At 40.4% G+C, this 21,552-nt stretch overlaps 1 protein-coding gene across 3 annotated transcripts in view; it reads left to right on the top strand.

Annotated features, from left to right (window-relative positions):
* The window catches only part of CERKL (ceramide kinase like), a 129,593-nt gene that overhangs the window by 67,065 nt on the left and 40,976 nt on the right, over positions 1 to 21,552 (top strand). For all 3 annotated transcript variants that reach the window (XM_025460385.3, XM_035697466.2, XM_035697467.2), the window contains exons 3-4: positions 10,377 to 10,508; positions 18,522 to 18,585. In XM_025460385.3, the coding sequence (XP_025316170.1) occupies positions 10,377 to 10,508; positions 18,522 to 18,585 (196 nt within the window). The remainder of the gene's footprint in view (positions 1 to 10,376; positions 10,509 to 18,521; positions 18,586 to 21,552) is intronic.

Here is a 21,552-nt window from a genome sequence, read left to right as displayed (position 1 = left end):
AACTGTGGCTGCGTTCCCTCCCTCCCTCCCTCCCTCCCTCCCTCCCTCTCTCTCTCTCTCTCTCTCTCTCTTTTCTTTCTTTCTTTCTTTCTTTCTTTCTTTCTTTCTTTCTTCTTTCTTTCTTTCTTTTCTTTCTTCTTTCTTTCTTTCTTTCTTTCTTTCTTTCTTTCTTTCTTTCTTTCTTTCTTTCTCTCTCCCTCCTTCCCTTCCCTTCCCTTCCCTTCCCTTCCCTTCCCTTCCCTTCCCTTCCCTTCCCTTCCCTTCCCTTCCCTTCCCTTCCCTTCCCTTCCTTTCCTTCCCTCCCCCTCCCTTCATATGTAGCATCATGGGACAATTTCTATGGCCAGTAAACTAAGGGAAGTAAATGGAGTCTTCATGTTATGATGGAAATGAGCTACTGACACATTACAGACCCATTCAAGTGTTACTGAAAGATAAGTAAGGAAAATCCTTGTGGTGGACATAATTTCAGACAATTGATACTAGTGATTAAGGAGTGAAGGCTAGAGAGATAGGTGCATATTAAGCCTGGACCATGGTTAAGAGCCTGGTAAAAGCCTGCCAAATAGGAACTTGGAAAAAAAATTAGAAGGTTGATGACAAGGACAGATGAGATATAAGGATATAGTTGGTCTTCATAGAATAAGAACAGAATATGAGATTTGTGTTTTTTATAAATGCTCACCAAAGAGCGTTTATTTCAAGAAAATCTAATTTGGTAGGCCAGGTACTCCATTCTACAGATGTCAGTCAGCATCTTTAAAAAGTAACCCTAGGGGGGCACCTTACTGGCTTAGTTGGTTACGTGTCTGCCTTCAACTCAGGTCATGATCTCAGGGTCCTGGGAGGGATCAAGCCCTGCATCAGGCTCCCTGCTCAGTGGGGAGTCTCCTTCCTCCTCTCCCTCTGCCCCCCACTCATGCTCATGCTTTCTCTTTCTCAAATAAATAAAATCCTTTAAAAAAATAATAAAAGCAACCCTAGGGCTTGCACAATGAGCACAAAGTGGCCTTCATGCAGAGATGGGGGAAATACATGGTTCTATCTATCTCTATCTATCTATCTATCTATCTATCTATCTATCTATCTATTTATTTATTTATTTAATATTTTATTTATCCATTCATGAGAGACACAGAGACAGAGGGAGAGGCAGAGACACAGGCAGAGGGAGAAGCAGGCTCCATGCAGGGAGCCCGATGCGGGACTCGATCCTGCGTCTCCAGGATCAGGCCCTGGGCTGAAGGCGGCACTAAACTGCTGGGCCATCAGGGCTGCCCAAATACATGGTTTTAACAATAAGAACTTCTCCCCGAGACTGATGTGACTCGTATTATTGCTGAATACTCTGCCTGCAAATGGGCCTTGAGCCTGGGTATTGCTCTGTATCTTAGAGTGACTGGTCAACCACTTGGTGGCAGGTTGATCACATTGGAGTCCATCTATTGTGGAAAGTTAGTAGTTTGGCCTCATTGCTCTGAATGTTTGTGTTAGATATGGATTTGAATTTCCTGTCCACCATGTTTCTGACAGCACTACCATCTGTAACCTTCCTAAATACCTTGTTCAATGAATTGACATTCTGTGCTGCTTTTGATCAAGGGACTCATTTATATCAAAAGAAGTGAAGCAGTTGGCTGACAGGTAATGAGGTTTGCTAGTCTTACCGTGTTTCCTGTTGTATTTCATTGTATTCCACCCAGGAGACAAAATTTCATGAAATTCAAGTAGTTTTTAGTTCTATAAACAGAATACATGGGTCTATGAACCAAGTAGTGAAGATAGAAGTGTTATCTCTTAGCATCACCTCCAATGACCCACTCATAAAATTTTTGTTTCCTGCCCCTATAACTCTGAACTCCGCTGATTTAGAAATATTATATGAGAGAAGGATACTTTCACATGGGAATATGACAGTGGTTCAGTTGAATTGGACATTGAGAATTACCTGGCTACGTTATTGAACCATTCGACTGAACCAACAAATGGGGAAAAAAAAAAATAAGTCGCTCTGCTGGCAAAGGTGATCAGTTCTAATTATCAGTTGCTACTACTCCTCATAAGAGGACAGTGTCTAAATGCAGCAGGCAACCTGGACTGCCTCCTAGGAGAAGGATGAAGCAAATGAGTCCATTGTCTAGGAAAATAAAAATGGCCAAACTGACTCTAGAGGACATAGAAAATTTAAACAAACTACCACCAAAGCAACAACTTTTTTGGTACTACTAAAAAATAAAAAACAAGAACATTGATTCTGATATTTTCACAGAAATCTCTACCATACCTTTAAGGAGCAGGAAACTTTGATACTCTTTAAGCCATTGGAGAGCATAGGAAAAAAAGGAAAACTCTCAGATTATATTTATAGAGCTTGTGTGAAATTGGTATCAACATCTGATGAAGCAAATCCAAAAAAGGAATATTTTAGATGGGTCTACTTGTGTATGAATGCCAAGCAGCTCTTAATAATAAAAAAAAGATGGACATGATGTCAACATTATAAAAATATTATCTCAGTTTAAAGCCTACATGGAGAAATTTGAGGTATTCTCATTAAATTCTAAATATGGCACTGACATATGAATTGATCAGTAGACCTCAGGCTAAATGGTTTAGAAGAAATCCAAACACATTCAGAAATTTAATGTATCTAAAGGTGATATTTGAAATCTATAAGAAAAGATTACCCAGTGAACGATGTTGGGACAGATGGATAGTCATCAAAAAAGTGAAGTCAAATTCCAATTTTATACCTCTATTAAAAGAAATTTTAGGTATGCTTAAATAAAAATATGAAATAGAGACCATAAAGCTATTAGAAAAATATAATGGTTTTTTTGGTCACAAGAGGAAACTATTAAAAATAAAACCCGGAAACCTTAAAAAAAAAGGTAAATATATGGGTGCGTAAAATTAAAACGCTCAGAAAAAATCAAAAAGATCTTAGAGAAAATGACATAAATAAAAATTAAAAGCAGATGACACAGAAAAGTATTTGTAATTCATAGTTATGTAGTTATAATAATACATATTATTATAATTTATAATATATGATATAATAATATAATTACAACAAAAAGATTAATTTTCATATTTCAATAGGTTACTAATAAGGTTTTTAATAGGCTATTTGAATAAGGCTTAGCCTTGTTTAAAAGGTCGATTTTTTCTTTTTTTTTTTTCTCTTTCCTAGAGTGTGGCAATTTTTATTAAGAATAATCTTGAAAAAAAAAAAAAGAATAATCTTGGTCCTAAGAATAACACCCTCAATTGTGTAACACTTTCCATTAAAAACCAGTTTTGCAAGGGGAAGTACAAAAAAATAAATTATAGTTTTATAAGGAAAGAATTCTACAAGCTGACAGTTCATAGAAAAATAAAAGTCTCTTAAACATTTCAAAGTGTCTTAGCCTTTCTCATAAAAGGAGAAATGTAAATTGCAATTAGCATGAGATACAATATTTCTTTTCTCACATTGTCAAAGATCAGAAAGTCTGAAAACATTTGTGTTTTTAAGGGTATAAGAAAACAGGTATTTTGTTTCTGGTGGAACGTAAATAGGTAGCGATAATAATAAACAAATTGAATGCTGACTGTATGCTGTGGCACTTTCCAAGCACTTGCATTTGCTGGCTTAATCATCACGATTACCTTTTGTAGGAAGTACTCTTATTATCCTCATATTACCAGATGAGGAAATTGAAAAACAGAGAAATTGGACAAATAACCCAAAGTCACACAGCTGGTAAGTGAAAGAGCCAAGACTTAAGATCAATTACTTTGACTCCAGCATCCACTTTTTAGGGGTCACAACCCTAACCAGTTTCAACATCAAGTAATGGGGGAAGAGGATAAACTCTCAAGGGTACATACCCCTTGATTCAATAATTCTAGAAGTTTGTCCTGCAGTGATATGCAAGTAGATGCAAAATGACATTCATTGCAGTTAAGCCTGGAAACAACCTAAATAGACATTTGCAGGGGACCGGTTACTTACATTGAAGTTCATCCATGCAAAATACTAGTCCGCTTTGAATAAAGTAATAATCACACTCTACTTAAGTGATATGAAATCTTGTCCAAAAACAGTAAAAGGAAAAAAAAAAAAGCAAGATGCAGAATAATGGGTAGGGAAACTGCCTTCCATGTAAAAAGCTACAGAACATATACATGCATTTTTATATATGCATAGAACATTTCAGGAAGAATTCTTAAAGTGATGCCAGTGGTTGTCCCCTAGGAGGGAAACTGGATATCAAGGAATGAGCCGAAGACAGAGATTTTGAATTTTGACCCACGACAATGTGTCATTCTGTACAGAAGACGACGGAGCATGTGATTCTCAAATATAGAACGTTTGCCCTGAGATCACTTGGTGAAGAGCGTAACCCAGTGCCTCGGGCTCACTTAGGTTTAGATTCCAGCGCTGGCTGGTCTACCCAGAGGGACAGGGGCTTTGGAACTCTCCAGCTCGGGGCAACATTGCTCCACCCCCAGCTTGGGGACTGGCTGGAGGGGAAGTTCCTAGAGCCCTGTGTGCTTGGGTCTTGGGCAGGCCCCCACTCATAGGCCCCCCTTTCCAACCCCACCTGCTGCGAGCTGTGCTTCTTTCGGCCCATGTTACTGCCTAGGGCCCTTCATCGGCTGGGCTGCCACTCCTCTAAGGCTCTCTCTGGTCGCCCTCTAGCCCGACACCATCCCCCTGTCCTTAACTCCAGACAGGATATTATCCTACCCTGTGGAATCAGTGGTCCGCCCTTAGCAAAATCTGTAGTTTCAACTACTTTCCCGGAGATTTTCTTGACCTTCTTGCTTTAATGGAGAGACCCAGCTCTCCCAGAAGTTTCGAGCTTCCCCCAAAGCCCCCAAGTGGTGGCTCTTTTCTCTGTCATCCATTTCAGACCATTGGTCCTGGAGGTGGGGTCCCTGTCTTGATATCTTTCTTTCCTCACTGCTCTTTTGAGACCATTTTCTCTCCTCTCTTAAAAATCCTCATTTTTAAAGCTCAGTCCCTTAGACACCACTGGCTTAGTGCTGCTCATTGTGGTTCTGTGCAGACTATGGTTCATTCTTCATGCTCCGCAAACACCTTAGTATCTGTCTCACTGTCATTCTCTACAACACTACTGCTGCCATAATTCTATGTGTTTCTGTAGATGTTTTTTAGTTTTTAGCTTCTTCTCCTGTAAAAATCCTCCTGCTCTTCATTCCCCTCCCATAGTCATACTTCTAGAGCAGTGGTTCTCAAAGTGTGATCTCTGGACCAACAGCAGCAGCATCACCTGGAAATTTGTTATAAATGAATTTTCAGCCCCCCAAATTCCTGGGACTGGGATGCAGAGACCTGTGTTTCAAGAAGCCCTTCAGATGATTCTGATGCATATGCAGTTCATCAGGTTTTATTTTTATTTTTTTAAAGATTATTTATTCATGAGAGACACAGAGGGAGAAGCAGGCTCCCTGCAGGGAGCCTGATGCGGGGCTCGATCCCAGCACCCCGGGATCACGACCTGAGCCAAAGGCAGACACTCAACTGCTAAGCCACCCAGGTAGCCACCTCGTCAGGTTTTTTATTATCCTTATTACCAATAACACAATCTCCCTTTCAAGCATCCTACCCTTCCTGGGGCTCTTGACTATTGGCTTCTGTCTATCTAACTTATTTGATCTACTCTCTCAAAACCTAAAAATTTTCACCCCCTCCAGATCACAATTAACTGATTACATGTGCCACTTTTTCATTAGTTCTTAACCCTTCTTGTGTTTTCACTTACCCCTTATCCAGCCACAATTTGATCTCTTTGACTATTCTCTTTCACATGACACATCTAAAGAGTAAACATCTTGTGAGCTCTCCCTTCAAAATATACCTGGAATCTAGCTTTTCTTCTACTCTCCACCTTACTCAATCCCACCTGGAATATTGCAGCTGTTCTTACTTCGTCTGTCCTTGTACTTCCAGCATCTGCCTTCCGCACGGCAGCTTGAGTGATCCATTTAGCATCCAGGCTTATGTTGCTGTGCTGCTCAGAAATCATCATGTTTCTCCTCTCACTGAGGACAAAAGCAGAGTCCTTGTAAATCCCTGTGAGTGCTCTGGTCTTCCCTGTCCAGGAAGTCACTTCTATCTTTGTCCTCCCTTTCTCCCACTCTGGGGTTTCATTTTATCCTTAGAAATTACCACCACATGACGTACTCTGAATTCCCTTATTATTTCTGGCCCTTGCCGTTGAAATGGAAGCTTCATGAAGGTAGAAGTTTGCTTGTTCACTGACAGAGCCTCAGCTTCTAGAACCCTGTCTGACAAATAGAGGCAGGCAGTCACCTGTGAATAAATGGAGGCCATTACTATCTATATGGCTGAAGGTGAACACTACCCTTTTTACTCATTCATCAAATATGAGATCATCTATTATGTGCCCTGCTCTAAGGAGATAGAACGTGGAGGAAACCCTCAGAGTTTCAAGTTTCATATATGAGTATAAATAATAAATAGGTATAAAATGATAATAGTATAAGAATCAAGATTGGAAGGTGTATGGACCTATAAGAACAAATGATAAGGGAGCAAAGGCCTCGCTAAAGTCACAAAACCAAGGAGGCCATAAAAATCTTTCCCAAGGAAGTGATGACTAAGGTGAGATCAAAGCAAAGAGTAAAGGTTAATTGGACAAATGGTAACAAGAATAGGTGGGCCGACAGGGCTGAGCCGGTGCAATGGCCCTGTGGTAGAGGGAGCGTGGCACGTTCAAGGGGCTGAATAAGGTAGAGAGAGGCTTGAGGAGGGAGCCTGAGGGAAGACAGGTTGGAGACTATTTTCTATTTATTTTTATTTTTTTAATTTTTTAAAAGATTTTATTTATTCATGATAGAGAGAGAGAGGAGAGACACAGGCAGAGGGAGAAGCAGGCTCAATACCGGGAGCCCAATGTAGGATTCGATCCCGGGACTCCAGGATCATACCCTGGGCCAAAGGCAGGTGCTGAACCGCTGAGCCACCTAGTGATCCCCAAGACTTTTTAATTATATCTCCTTTTTCCACCTGATGATGAACATCCTTAAAAAAAAAAATCTTGCTTTAGTTGATAGAAATCCCCCTTCTGATCTCTAAATAGCTATCAAGTTGCTACCTAATTTTCATTTACTTAGAGTCTAGCTTCATAATCATCGTATTAAGAACACCCAAAAGGAAAAAGATAAATGAGAAAATGACTACGTGCTCTGGTTAAAAAAAAAAAAAAATTGGCTTTGTTGGTTTATGTTTTAAAAGGCCTCAGTTTATCAGGATGTGTAAGGGATAGAACATTCGGATGAATTTATTGAATTTCTGTTGCTGCAGTTATAATGGAGGCCTAAGAATAAAATGAATTTGCTAAAATCCTTTTAGGAGATCTTGAGTAGTTTTAGCTTCTTCCTAAGGGGATTGTGGCCCAAAGGCGGAATGGGACACAGTGCGTACCCTTTCACACGTGTTTATTTATGGGCTATGAGCCTTCAGCTACAGCGTGCTTGTCCCCACAGGCCCCAAATGACTGTTCCTTATTTCCCAAAACTTACATTACCTGACCGGCATGAGGGAGGAGGAAGGGGAAGTAAAAGCCGGTTTTCATGATAACCTTTGAGGACTACCATTTGGCTCCTGGACACTGGCCATGCTGGGACCGCCTCTGCCCAAGCAATGAAGCAGGATCTTTCCAGAAATATGCCGGGAAAGATAAACATAATTGGGATATTTGTTTGTTTGTTTGTTTTTTTAATTCTTAAAAAATTTCGAATTTATTTTTTATAATTTGGATATTCGATCGGAGTCTGGGCCTCTAAAGTGTAGAACAAGTGTCTTGTCCTTGTTGTGTTTTCATGACAGTGGGCCCTAGATTGATCTGCTTCGTCCTTCCTGGTTACAGGGCAGTCGTCCTGTCCTTTATGGCAGTTTTTTCCTGATCCAGAGTCAAACATGGCACTAATTGTCCTCTCCTAAGCCTCCCTTGATGGAGAATAGGCCCTCAGCTTTCTTTCACAATTTTTAAAAAGAACTTTAGGGAGTTATTTTGAGAATGCCCCCTCAACTGGGGTTTGTCTGTGTGATTGTCCTTTGAGCCACATGCCCTTTGGGCTGCGGTGCCGTGGAAGTGCTGTGTCCTCGGTGCTACGCGTCACGTACCACAAAGTATCACAAGGCCTGTGTGTCCGTTTGAACATTAAAGGTGTGGTTAACTCTGATCACTTGACTAAGGCAGTGTCTGCTAGATTTCTCCATTGGAAATGTCCCTTTTTGCCCTTTGAAATGAGAACAATTAAGGGGGACAGAGTTAAAAATAAGTAAATAAAAATAAGTAAATAAAAATAAGTATTTTGTTCCCTGTCACTGAGGGTATTACCATCCATTGCTGATTCTTGCCTGACCCCATTATTAGCATAACGGGTGAAAATAGTGATTTTTCTAACTCTGTAATTTCCTCCATATTTATGAGTTGTCATTCTACTGTAAGACAGGTTTTCCTTCTCCCCCTTAGTGTAATATAGTCTTTACTCCATTTCAGATGGTTCCAAGGTATTGGGTCTTTCATCAGTTCTTTCTATGTAAGTGATACAGAAAATAGGTAACAGAGGCACACCGAGGAGAGTGGGCCTGAGGCCAGAGGGCTGAGTTCTGTTGGTGGAAGTTGTTAGGGAAAAAGTGGTCCTGAAGTAAGCTTCAAAAGTGGGGCAGACCTTGGGGCGCCCGACGGGCTCCGTGCAGGGAGCATGCTGACTCTGGATCTCAGGGTTGTGAGTTCAAGCCCCATGTTGGGCATGGGGCCTGCTGGACAGAAAAAAAAAAAAAGTGGCAGGATTTTCAGAAATGGTGGTAAGAGGTGGAGTGGAAGGAAGAAACTAAGCGAGGGAAAGCCAGGCACGCCTGGCACCTGGCAGGTAACCCAGGGGTTCCAGAGCGTCATGGGGAAGCCCACAGGGAACAGAAAGTCGTCAGCACTTCTGGGCCTCAGCTGGTCTCGCTGAGGGTTGCCTTCCCGCCCGGCTCCTGCTGCTGCTATTGGGGGGCGGGGGGTGCAGTGTGAGGAAGGAGGGAATCCTGAGTCGTGCAAGCGCTGGAGCCCAAGGCCCCCTTCTCGGCAAGGCCTTGCCCTGGTCCCTGGAGGCGGGGGGGCTCCTTGGGCACCCCTGCACCTGGGGCCCTGCCTGCCACTTAACAGGGCCCTTTAGCCCTGGGCTGTCTGTGTGTCCCACGGGCCTCCCTCCCTCAAAGCCCCAAGCACGGGGCGGAGCTGGTGGCCGAGGGCATGCTGGGGGGCGCGGGCCTGCCGGGGGGGGGGGGGGGGGGTGCAGGTGGGGGGGGGGTGCAGGCAGGGGGGGGCCCCGCAGATGGGGCATCGCACCAGGTGTGGCGGGAGCGCTTTTGCTAAAAGCCCTTGCGGGCTAGCACTGGGTGTCCCGCTCTGTGGCTCTGTGGGCAGAGCGCACTTCAACGATCTACAAACAAATACATGAATATTCCAATTAAAAAAAAAAGCAGATGCTGGTCACTGCTTTCTTAGCCCTGAAGCACGGCCCCTGAGGCCGCAGCTGGCCTCCAAGGAAGGGTCCTTGGTGTTCTTGGGCCCCCTGTGCCTCCCGCACTTCCCAACAGAAAATATGCTTTGCACCTGCTCCCCCTGGGTTCTAGGGGAGCAGCACCTTGCAGCCCGGAAAGCCGCGGGATCAAATCTCAGCCCCAATTGGGAGGCCGAGGCTCGCTGCCCCGGTGCCCGGGGGAAGGGTCCTTTCTCCCTGCCCCCCCTTTCCAAGCTTGGACTTCGACCTACCCCTCGTTTTGGCTCCCCGCGTGCCTCGCTCTGGGCGCTGGCCTTGACCCAGCCCTGCGTCCTCTGCTCCCCCCGGCTCAGCCGCAGGCCAGGCCCGGGGAGTCCCGAGATCTCCAGGGAGCCCCGAGGTCACCGGAGTGCCCAATTCGAATAAGGAGCATGTTCATCTTAGGAGAGGAAGGAGACCTTTCTGTCCTGTGCAGCTTATTGCTTTTTCCCTCCAGAAATAAATGCTAATGGACCATTTGACATTCCGTGCGTGATTTGGTAAACAGACGCGAACATTGCCTAACAACATTCACAAAGTTGCTTTCATCCACACTTTTCTGCGTAAATGAAATGCTTCGTTATAACTCATGATTTAAGAGGAATGGACCTGCTCAACTGCTAGGAAAATGTAAATGCTTCAAAATAATGCCATGTTTGGGAAAACCTGTAAAAGAATTTCAAATAAAAACAGCAAATACTATTTAAATAGATGTATGGCATTCTAACTGGACTTAGTGTATGGTTTTAAAGGAAAAAAAATGCTGATGAAGATTGTATAACTTTGTCTTTATGCTTTCCTCTTAGGTTTTTCAAATAGACCAAAGTCATTAAAAGTAATTCTTAACCCCCAAAGCCACAAAAAAGAAGCTACCCAGATCTATCACGAGAAGGTTGAGCCACTGTTGAGGGTTGCAGGAATAAAGACTGATGTTACAAGTAAGTCATTCTCACAGTATGATTTTGCCATGAAAAAAAAAAAATTCTACTTAAGGAAGCAAAAGACCTGTATGTGTTCTTAAGCCAAATCAAGGAAACCACCTGTCATATCTAAAGCTTTTTTTATGTGCTTCCATAACCTACTACAGCTAACTCCAGTATTGTCGTTTATTTTGTTTTCTTTATTGTGTTATTTTTATTCGAATGTCAGTATTTTCTTTAGTCCTTTTTTCAGACTTTAAAAATTATTAGGAGCCATTTCCAAGGGAGCTGAACACTTTTTGATATCTTCATCGAGATGTTGGCTATTTACACATTATTTCTGCAGTTTGGCAAGCAATTGATTTTTGCTCACTTTAAATGTTTGATGTCTTTCCATGGAATCCTTCATTAGGTGGTTTTTGTTCTGACTCTGACCCCTGCTGGTTAGGTCAAAACTAAGCACGTAACTGCTGGTTTAGATGAATTTGGAGAAACCGGTAGCTTAAATTCATTGTCTAGATAAGGTGCTTAGGTTTGTGGTGAGGAAAATAGAAATTTGCCGATGCTAAAGTTAATAGAAAGAAGATTAGTAAAATCCTTTTCAATTTTTTGAATTTGGTGACCAAATTCCTTTGTTTCCTTTGAGACTCTTATTTTTCCCACGGGGGTGGACTGACAAGGAGGGTTGATGCTATGGAAAATCACAACCCCAGTGTGTCTGATTTTATTTCAATGAAGCTTCACGAACACGCAGGGCAAATCTATAGTAAATTTAAATTGATGAAGAGTATTGCATAGTAAACCTGTTCAGGAGACAAAGCCAGAGTGTACTTGGTTGGATTCTCTAGTCTCCTATATAAATTCCTGAGGAAGGAATTCAGAGTGACCTGGTCTTACTCAGCTGAAACCAAGGGAAATAGGTCTCACAATATAAGATTTGATGCCCTTACCTCATGACTTGAAGGATTGAGGTAGAAGGAAGTTCCTTAATTTTTTGTAAAGGTCAATCACCCCAAAAGGCATCTATTACAGTAGAGGTTCAAGAGAAACGACCATGAAAAATTCAGGAGGAATTTCTGATTAAGATAAAATTGTAGTGAGAAGTTAATATTTTACCTTTGAGGCTTTTGGCTGACTTAGAGGAAATTTAAAAGGAAAAGGAGCAATTCAGATCTATCATTCCTTCCCACTGAAGATTCTGAAAGATTGGTGGGGAAAAAAAAAAAAGTTTGAAGTTCGTATTAGGATGAGACTGTTAAAAGTGGAACAAACATATTGGCAAACATTATTTTGTTTCATTGATTTAATATTCAGAACAGTTTTTTTTTTAAAATTTTTTCAGAACAGTTTTATGTAGATACTGCTATAGATCTTTCATTTCAGGAAAGTCTTGTAGAATGCTTCGTGTTAAACACTCTGCAGAACGCAAGATGAATACGTCATCCTACCCGCTCTTGTGGGGCTTTTAGTTTTTTTTTGGGATTCAAATAAATATACATATTCAAACATATAATTAAATAAAAAATATATATTCAAATAACTATAATTGAACTCTGGTATTTCAGAGGGTGATATTTTGATAAGAAGTTTCCAAAGTATTTGAACTAGACCGTTTTTGAAAAGTCAGAGGCAAACATGGTTTTCTGTGCATAAGCAGAAGAAGAAAAGTAAGGGAAGGCAAGCTAGCAAGCACGTACAAGTGGGGTGGGTGTGTGTGTTTGTGTGTTATCCATAATACCTTTGGAATTCTTTCATCAATTTGCTTTGGCTTCCTCAGTTTTGACTTCATCTTAAACTTGATCCTTTCCACCATCATAAGATTGTTGTCAGCAGATTAGATCCTCCTTCATTCGGACCAAGTAGGATGGAGAGAGGTGTGTGTGTGTGAGAGATCCAACATGCTTTAATACTGAACAAGGATTAAAATTTCTTCCTGTCAGTTTGCCGTATTGTGTGGGCCCAATGTGGAGCAATCACTCTCTCAACTCTTAAGACCCTTCCCATGGGCTGGAAGTAGGACCCCCTTTTTCTGAAGGCTGAAAATACCTAAACTGAATTTGGGTTCTGTTAGGGAGGGGGAAAAACAAAACCAGGTCACAGTGGCTCTTGGGAAGGCTCCCAGCTATGTGGACTAGAGGAAGTGGAAATCCAGTTATGGATCGATGTTTATGCTACACTCAGTAGTTTACTGATCATGTATTGATCTGAGGTTGGTGTAAATTTTTATCATAGCCTTGCCATCTGGTTTAGCAGAAATGATTCTGCCAACAGCATAGAGATGAGGAAGGAAGACACAGAGCCTAGAAGAAAGGAGACGGGTACGTGAGGAAACCTGATGGGAGGCAGAGGAAATGATAAGAATGTGCTTGCTTTCTTCTGTATTGGAGAGAAACGTTGTATATCCTAGGGCTCTTTTTCCCCTAAATTTGTAACTATTACTGAACATTATATTTAGTTAAACATAAAGTAAAATTAGCATATCACATTAAGCAAATTTAGAAATTTCTTATATATTTGTGCAGAATGGCTAATTATTAGCTGCCTAACACTCCTCCTACAGGCAAAATTATAAAATTGCATCTTTTGCGTATAAAACCACGTAGTTAGTTATGTATGTTAGCTAAGTATTTATATTTTAAAAGTTTGCTATTTTGTGCCAAGGACTGAATAAACCTGTGGAGAGTTTTGAAAAGCTTTTGAATCTTTCTGCCTGCCTCACAGTGTGGTTCTGTCGTTTGAGTCAGGTAATATATTTGAAGCTACCTTGTATATTCTAAAGTGCCCTAGAAGGATGGTCATAATGCTGTGAACGTCTGTTTCATAAGAGATGTAATAGATTCAATTCACACCTTGAAAGAAAAAGATATGTGAAAGAGTAAAACAGAAAGGTCCGTATTTTCTGCATGTCCAGCATGACCATTATTTTAGCATATCTTGTGTGCACGGCTGAGTCTAAATGGAATATAAATTACATAATAAATTCTACATGATGATAAATTCACTAGGAGAAAGTGCTTATATAAACGAGGCAGGATTTTAAGAATTCTAGCTAGACATGTACACTTTAAAGGGTTTTTTCTATAAATTTATTTTAAGAGTGAGTAGCAAGATTAATAGTTGCATTAAAAACAGGTAGAGGATCTGAATAGCTGTTTTCCCAAAGAAGACATACGGATGGCCAACAGGTACATGAAAAGGTGCTCAACATCACTAATCATCAAGGAAATGCCGATCAAAACCGCAGTGAAATAGATCACCTCGCATCTGTTAGGATGGCTATTACCAAAAAAGACAGCAAGTGTTGGTGAGAATGTGGAGAGAAGGGAGCCCTCATGCGCTGTTGGCCGGAATGTAAATAGGTGCAGCCACTGTGGAAAACAGTATGGAGGGTCCTCAAAAATTTAAAAATAAAACCACCTTATGATAACAGCAATTCCACTTCTGAGTATTTATGCAAAGGAGAAAAAAAACCCCCACTAAATCAAAGAGATAGCTGCACTCCCATGTTCGTTGCAGCAGTATTTACCACAGCCTAGCGGCCTAAGTGTCCATCAGTGGATGAATGGCTAAAGAAGATGTGTGTCTGTATGTGTGTGATATACACACCCACGTACATACACGCATATACATACACGATGGAGTATTATTTGGTCATAAAAAGAAGGAAATCCTGACATTTTAACAACATGGATGGACCTTGAGGGCATTATGGTAAGTGAAATAAGTCAGAGAAAGATAAATTACCGTCTGATCTCACTTATATGTGGAATCTTAAAAAAATAAAAAGCGAAAACAGAAAGCAAACCCGCCACTGAACACATGGGTATAGAGAACGGGTTGGTTCTGTTCTCTGTATGGTTGCCAGAGGTGGGGAGTGGGAGAAATGAGTGAAGGGTGTCAGAAGGTATAAACTTCCAGTTTAAAAAAAAAATCACCACCTTAATAAAAACATACTTTTCATTTTGGTTACTGCTGAAACACTACTTCTGAATATAGATCGTGCATCTTTTGAAATACATGAGCTGAAGTTGCATCCCCCCTCCGCTACCATCACCAGGGTGGGATCTTCTCTAGTGTATCAGAAACACTTCTGGAAGAACTTAGAATGGAGGTTATTTTTTTCGAATAACGTATTGGCCCATGAATCGAAGGAGAACAGGCGTGGTAAGCCCAAGCTGGCATATGATACCATTTCTTTATCTTGCTCCTCAAACGGAGCGGGCTCTAGGATTTACATTGTTCACAAGGTGTGAGCCAGTTTCTGAGAGATCATAGATTCCTGGGATAATTTGTAGAACAATAAAGTGAAAAAAGGCAACAGAGAGATCCAACTGGAAATAGCCGTAGAGGTTGTCTAGCTTAATTTCGCCCCCGTGGCGGAGTGTTGGTGTGGTTCAACTCCTGCACGGTGAACTCTCAGCCTCTGCGTGGGTACCCCGTGGCGGTGTCTCCCGTGACTGGAGAGGACCGCTGGTCATTGAGGTCAGGGTCACTGTGCCTTGTGCATATTAGAAAAGCCACCTTGCTTGTGCTAACTTACGTAAGGGTGTCCTTTTTGGGCTGATTCTGCCCAAGGCCGCCAACTTGTTGAGTTGGGTATCTTAGCTAGATTGCAAGTGTATCTGCCCCTTTGGCCACATGCCTCTGCGCAAGGCATAAACCGCAGGGAGAACTGGTGAGCTGACATTTGCCTCCCTGTTATTTTTAGAGTCGATGCTCTCCTTTGTAGTAACGCAAAGTAAATGTGTCCCATCTTGTGGATAAGGCTCACCGAAACGTTTGAAACAGATACTATGTCTGCCCTCGAATCTCCCCTGCTCATGATAGGCAATTCCATCTCCTTCAGTCAATTTTGGTGTTAACAAAGCTGCTAGACCTTATCATGCTCACCATCATTATCGTGGTCAAAGACACTTCTCTGAATTTAGCCTCCATCTCTGCCAACTTGGGGCCCATGGGACTGCCTCGTCACCAGATAATTTTTTACTTCCCCTTTGGCCCTGATGGAATTGTCAAGAAAGTGAAGTTTGTTGCCAACCTTTTGTTTCCCTCTTCTGATAGGATCATGAATTTAACTTTTGACACTTTTTGCCAAATCTCCTCTTGGAATTTTTTCTCTTTGGCCCTGTCTCCACTTAAAGCCTTCTCCCCTTGGAAATGCCTCTTGTTATTCTTGATCTTGCCCAGTACAATGCTAGGCAATTTGATAAAATTGAGTCACAAGAGATGCTAGTAGGCCAAGACATTATTTCTTTCCGATTTTCCCTGCATGTTAGTAAAAATCTGGATAATACCTGTTCACGCATCCTATCCAGCTATGGAGAGACTTCTGGATGAAAGTTTCTTTTTGTTATCCCTTAAATAATTGTGGATGTATATGGCCGATCCTGTTTCTAATGCTCAGATGTCAGAGTTAGAGCATTGTCTTTGGGGACAGTGAAGAGTCCTCAGTGGAAGTTATGTAGGAAAAGAATACGATTGAATGCCTGAGAAAGTCATTCTAGGGAGAGCAGGATAAAGGTTAAAGGGAGAGAAGAGACTGTCATGCTGCCCAGTTTAAAAAATAGTAGTGGCTGAATCATGGGTATTGGCTTGAGATGGGATGTGTTAGCAATAAAGGCCAAAACAACTGGTCTTGATCTTGGAGTGGTTGTGGAGAGTGAGGAGGGGGAGAGGCTAGGAAGTAATTTTCTTATCTTGGGTAGCAAGGAATAGATGATAGAACACAAAGAACAATATGTTTGAGAGGCAATAAGAAGGTGGAAATGACAGATTCCATTTGGAGCTTGCTAAGGCGGAAGTACCTATAGGATAGGAGAGAAAATGCCATCTTATCCCATTATCGAATTTTGTCCCCAGACCAAGAAATGTATCTTTCAGTCCAGATCTCAGCTGATTTTTGCCTCTGCCTGTTTCCTCATCAACATTCAGCGTCAACCTCAAGACTGTACTTTCCTCCAGTCTTGTCTTCCTGAGGAAGTAATATTTAAACTGGAAGGTTAGGGGATGGGTGGGGGAAGCCCAGTACTGGGAGCTGAGTTCAGAGCCTTGTAAAGAATGGAAACTCCAAATTTCCTGAATAGAAAGGGCATAGGGTGTCCTTCTCCTCAGAAAAGGAAAGCAAGTGGAAAAAAAAAAAAAAAAGGTGAGTAACTTTTTGAAACTGCATTTGCCTAGCAGTCTACTTTTTATGTTTATTTGGAGTGGGATGACGTGAATCTAGCTCTTTCTGACTCCAGGGCCCATAATATTCTGTCTAAATACATACTCCAGTTTCTTCTACTGTATCTGAGTAGTAGTCCAGATTGTTCTCTATCCTTTTTGCCTATGTTATTTTTCTTTATAATCACTTATCACGATTTCATATTGTGTATTCAGGTTTTAAAATTAGTGTCTAGTGTCTGCCTCCAGAGTGTGAGCTCCCTGAAGCCAAGGATTGCATTCCTTTTGTTCATTTTCCTCATATGTTGTGATCAAGTTTCTCTTATCTTTTCTCTTTGTTCCCGGTCACTATCTTTTTTTTTTTTTGCCTTTTCCAATGTCATTTTAAAAATCACCTTTCTTTGATAATGTGCATCAATATATCATCAAATTCTACCTGCAAGGTCAAAGAAATAGAATATTATTTAAAATTTGTCCTAAATAAAGGTAGCTTTTAGTCATAGCCTAATTTTAAAGCTAATTTTGTATTGGATTTGGAAAGCTCGACCAAGGGAAGCTTTAGCATAAAAGCAAGATTTATTAAAACTGATTCTCGGCATAGATATCTCTTCATAATGTCATGAAGTGTTTTCAGTGTGCATATCTATCTAACATTTTATTTTGTATTTTTAAGGTTGCAACTACTTGCTGAGGTTTATAAATGGTCAACACAATCATTTATGATGACTTAACCTCCCGAGTTTATTAATATTAATATTTCATACTTAGTTTTCTCATAGCTTTCTTCTGATTAGAATTTAATATAGAGAAGTTTTATTCATGTGAATGTTAACAGCATTTGGATAAGCTTTGGGAGAATTACAATGTAATGCCGCTGGATACAGAATGATTCTTTTAGACACCAAGACTAATAATTCTTAACAATATCTAAAAACATTGTAGGAAAAGCTTGAACCATGCTGGCACCAGGGACAGACAGGCATGAAAGATTAATGTAATCTTGCATATAATGATGCACATTCTTACACAAAAAATCCATCTGCAGTGTCATGTCAGTCAGCAGAAATCTTTGATGGGTGGATACAGCTGGGCTGTCTCTTCTGGCAACACTGCCCTAGAAAATGCTAAATGTGGTTGGGATGCTTGGTGCCATCTGCAGTGTGCCAGTTTATCCTGTCTCCACTGGCATTTACAATACTGCATAGGGCATCGTGATTGTAGAGACAGCGATAGGGAGTGACAGATTCATTTCCTCGGAGGATCCGGCTCTGGTGGGTCTGTGCCACCTTCCTCCTCGGCTTTGGGTCTGTCATCATTGGTGTTGGCTTGGCTTCATTATTTTCACATCCAGCTCCACCTCTTTTGAGTCTAGCAGTTCCAGATACACATTCTTCTAGTATGTAAATCTTACACTAACCTTTCAACTAATTTATTCATGTAAGGTTGCCAAAGCGATTTAACATTGACTGCTTGATGCCAGCTAATATGCCTTATTTCCAAAATACGGCTGCTCTTAGGCTTCTGATTTAAAGGAAATCTATCTTATTTATAATATCAGGAAGGGAACACTGAACAGACAGGCACCGAGATAAATGATCCGACTGCTACGTGTGGGATATCCCCAAATGACTTATGTAGTTGGAACAAATATATGACCCTCTTTTCCATAAAGCTATAAAACACGTCAGGCCAGTAACACTTAATCCTCTTTCCCATGATTAAAATATAAATATTCAAGAATAAATGTTGTTTTATGACCTAACCATATGTTTATCATATTAGTTTGCCAAACTAGTTAAAAAGTGTAGATCGTTGTTTAAAACTTTCACCTACTTTTTTTTTTTTTTTTTGGTTTTTGTTTTTTAATAGTCACAGAATATGAAGGGCATGCTCTGGCACTGCTTAAGGAATGTGAACTCCAGGAGTTTGATGGGTAGGTTATATTATCAATCTGTCTATGTCATATAGCTTATGTTATGAAATGTTTTCATTAGTTGTTAGCCACATATTTGGGACTTAAAAATATTTCAGCATTTGCGGGGTATGTGATTAGACTGTTCCATACACATCTATGTAATAGCAATTAATGATAAATATGGCATGGTCATCTACCTCTCAGGATTGGGCATAGGAAGACAAAAGGAGAAACCTGTAAGTACTGGGAAATCAGAGTATCACATTCCGCTGACCTAATGTGCATCTTTAGTCCTTCATTCTTGGCTCTAACCATGTTAGTATCTAGAAAAGAAATGATGGAGGGTCACATGATATAACTATTGTGATGCTCTTTTGCAAATTTATTGATAGTGCTCATAGCTGCCTACTGGTTAATTTGGCTGTGATTGAGGGTAAATATTTTATAAAAACAAATATATTGGGGTGTCTGAGTGGCTCGGTTGGTTAAGCATCGGTCTTTGGCTCAGGTTATGATCTCGGGGTCCTGGGATGGAGCACCGGGCTCCCTGCGCAGGGGGGAGTCTGCTTCTCCTTTGCCTCTGCTCCTTACCCCATACTCCCCACTTATGTTCATACTCTCTCTCAAATGAATAAATAAAATCTTTTAAAAATATGTAAATATTATTTCCAGTATAAAAAAAGATGCTAATTTTAATTCTTTTATAATTTAGTGGCTACTAGTTAAGTGTGTTATCCACACTAGACATTGGAAACTGTTGCTTGCAATACATTATTATGTAGAAATTGTTCACTGTCATCAAGCACTGGAGGCAAGTGATGTACTCTAATAACCATTTTTAAAAAGTAGGCAAATCAGTTTGCTAAAGTGATGGATTGATGTGTAAGACAAAAACATTATCTTAGGGAAGGTTTTTCCAAGGGTTGATATTTCAGGGTTTTAAAAAGTGGCAAGCATGTGAGTTATTTGTGTCACACGGTGATGGGCCAAAAACAAAATATCAGGAAGGACAGTTGTGTCTTTGAACTGTAGAGCGAAAGACTTTGTTCTTCCCAAAGAACTATTAGAATATTTTAGGAAGGAAAGTGATGCAATCAAAATGGAGCGCTAACAGGGTAATTTTCCCAGAAATGCTTAATATTTTTTGATTAAAAAAAACAATATTAGTGAGTTAAGAAGAGAGTTTGATAAGTAAAAACCGAACTTTTCAAAAAGGAATCTGAGAGGAGCAAATCTAGATGGCAATGTTATATAAATATTGAGGATGAAGAATATGAGGTAGGAGATTACTTAAAAGCTTTATATTTAAAGCTAGACAGATTGATTAACAGGCTACATTTGGCAAATTATCTTGTAAGTATACAATTTAAGAAAAGTAATTGGGGGAATAATCATGCCCACCAGCTACTGCATTAATACGCTGCATAGTCCTGAAATACAGCTTGTGAGTATGTAAGTGTGGCGGTATTGCAAATAAGTCCTTTCTTCAAAACGTGATTATATAAATAATGAGGATAACAGATATCATACATATTAGACCTGGCCTTGCCCATCAGCATTTTGAAGTGTTCCACCAAATGTGGTATGTATAAGTTCCACTGGTAATTATACTGTGTAAGGATCAAGAAGAATTCTGCAGAAGGGTGCCTGGGTGGCTCAGTTGGTTAAGCAGCTGCCTTCAGCTCAGGTCATGATCTCGGAGTCCCAGGATCAATGCCTGCATCAGGCTCCCTGCTCAGCAGAGCGTCTGCTTCTCCCTCTTCCTCTTCCCCTTTCCACCACTGTGATTTAGCTGTTTCTGAATTCCACAGCATGCTAATTTATTTAGGACTTATAATAATTTAAAAAATTTCTATGGAAAATCTATTTTCTAAGATTCCTTAAATATCTCATTAATTTTCATGGGCCCAGTTTTTCTACTGGAAGCTGGGAAAACTTAGTAAAATGGTTATTTTAAATCACTCCACTTGGAATTATGTAAATAAGTATATGGGGAGAACAATGGAAACATAGTTTCTTTAGACACTTTAGAAGAACGGTGCTTTGTACAAATTTTGGTTTTTAGATTCCACATATGTGTGAAATCATTGTATTTATCTTTCTCTAACTTATTTAGTATAATACTCTCTAGGTCCTTGCGTGTTGCAAATGGCAAGATAGAACAGGTTGGTGGTTGCTGGAGAGGAGGAGGTTTGGGTGGGTGAAATGAGAGAAGGAAATCAAGAGGTACAAGACCTCCAGTTATAAATAAGTCGTAGGAACATAATGTACAGCATGACCATTATAGTCGATAATATATAGCATATTTCCTGGTTTCTGAACTTGTTCAAAGAGTGGTTCTTGGAGCACTTTATGAGGAATAGGTACAAATGATTCAAGGTTGGGATCAACTACCCCCCTGACTCTATGGTCTTTTGATGAGAGAGGGGATTCCTTCAAGAATTTGGGCCTGAAGCATTTCTGCCTGACTCAAGTGGAGCTATTGATAGGGTGGGATTGAAAGGTTTTTAGACACAGACTAGAGAGTTTAAGATCCAAGAAATATTTTGTGTATACTATTTAATAAAGCAAAGTGGTTTAGTTACTGTTACTTAGCACGTAACCTAAATGTTACTTGCTAAGATTAGGGATTTTTAACGAGTTACATATGTTTGTTTCTGTGAAGACATATTGTGACCAAAAAGCAAACAGGAACACATCTATCATTACTCAAGATGGCAGTTGTGCAAATCCACTGTGTTCTAGTGAACACTCAGAGACCCATTGCTAAAAATTGTAGGAGTGTCACTTTTCGTTTGCCCCTGATTTTTACTATGCATCATTAGAAAGTTTTGTAAAGGCAAAGAAAAGAGTATTATAAGGTATAGAGACTCGAAGTGGTAACAGTTGAATTTATAAGTGTGGACATGGTTAAGTTAATCTATGCTCTTATGAAGTTATAAACATAATATTTTCTCGGTTTTGTTTCAAGGTTTTTTTTTTTGA

This window comes from Canis lupus, chromosome 36 (assembly GCF_003254725.2).
Source record: "Canis lupus dingo isolate Sandy chromosome 36, ASM325472v2, whole genome shotgun sequence".
Lineage (NCBI taxonomy): Eukaryota > Metazoa > Chordata > Mammalia > Carnivora > Canidae > Canis > Canis lupus.
This window is presented reverse-complemented; position numbering and strand designations above follow the sequence as displayed.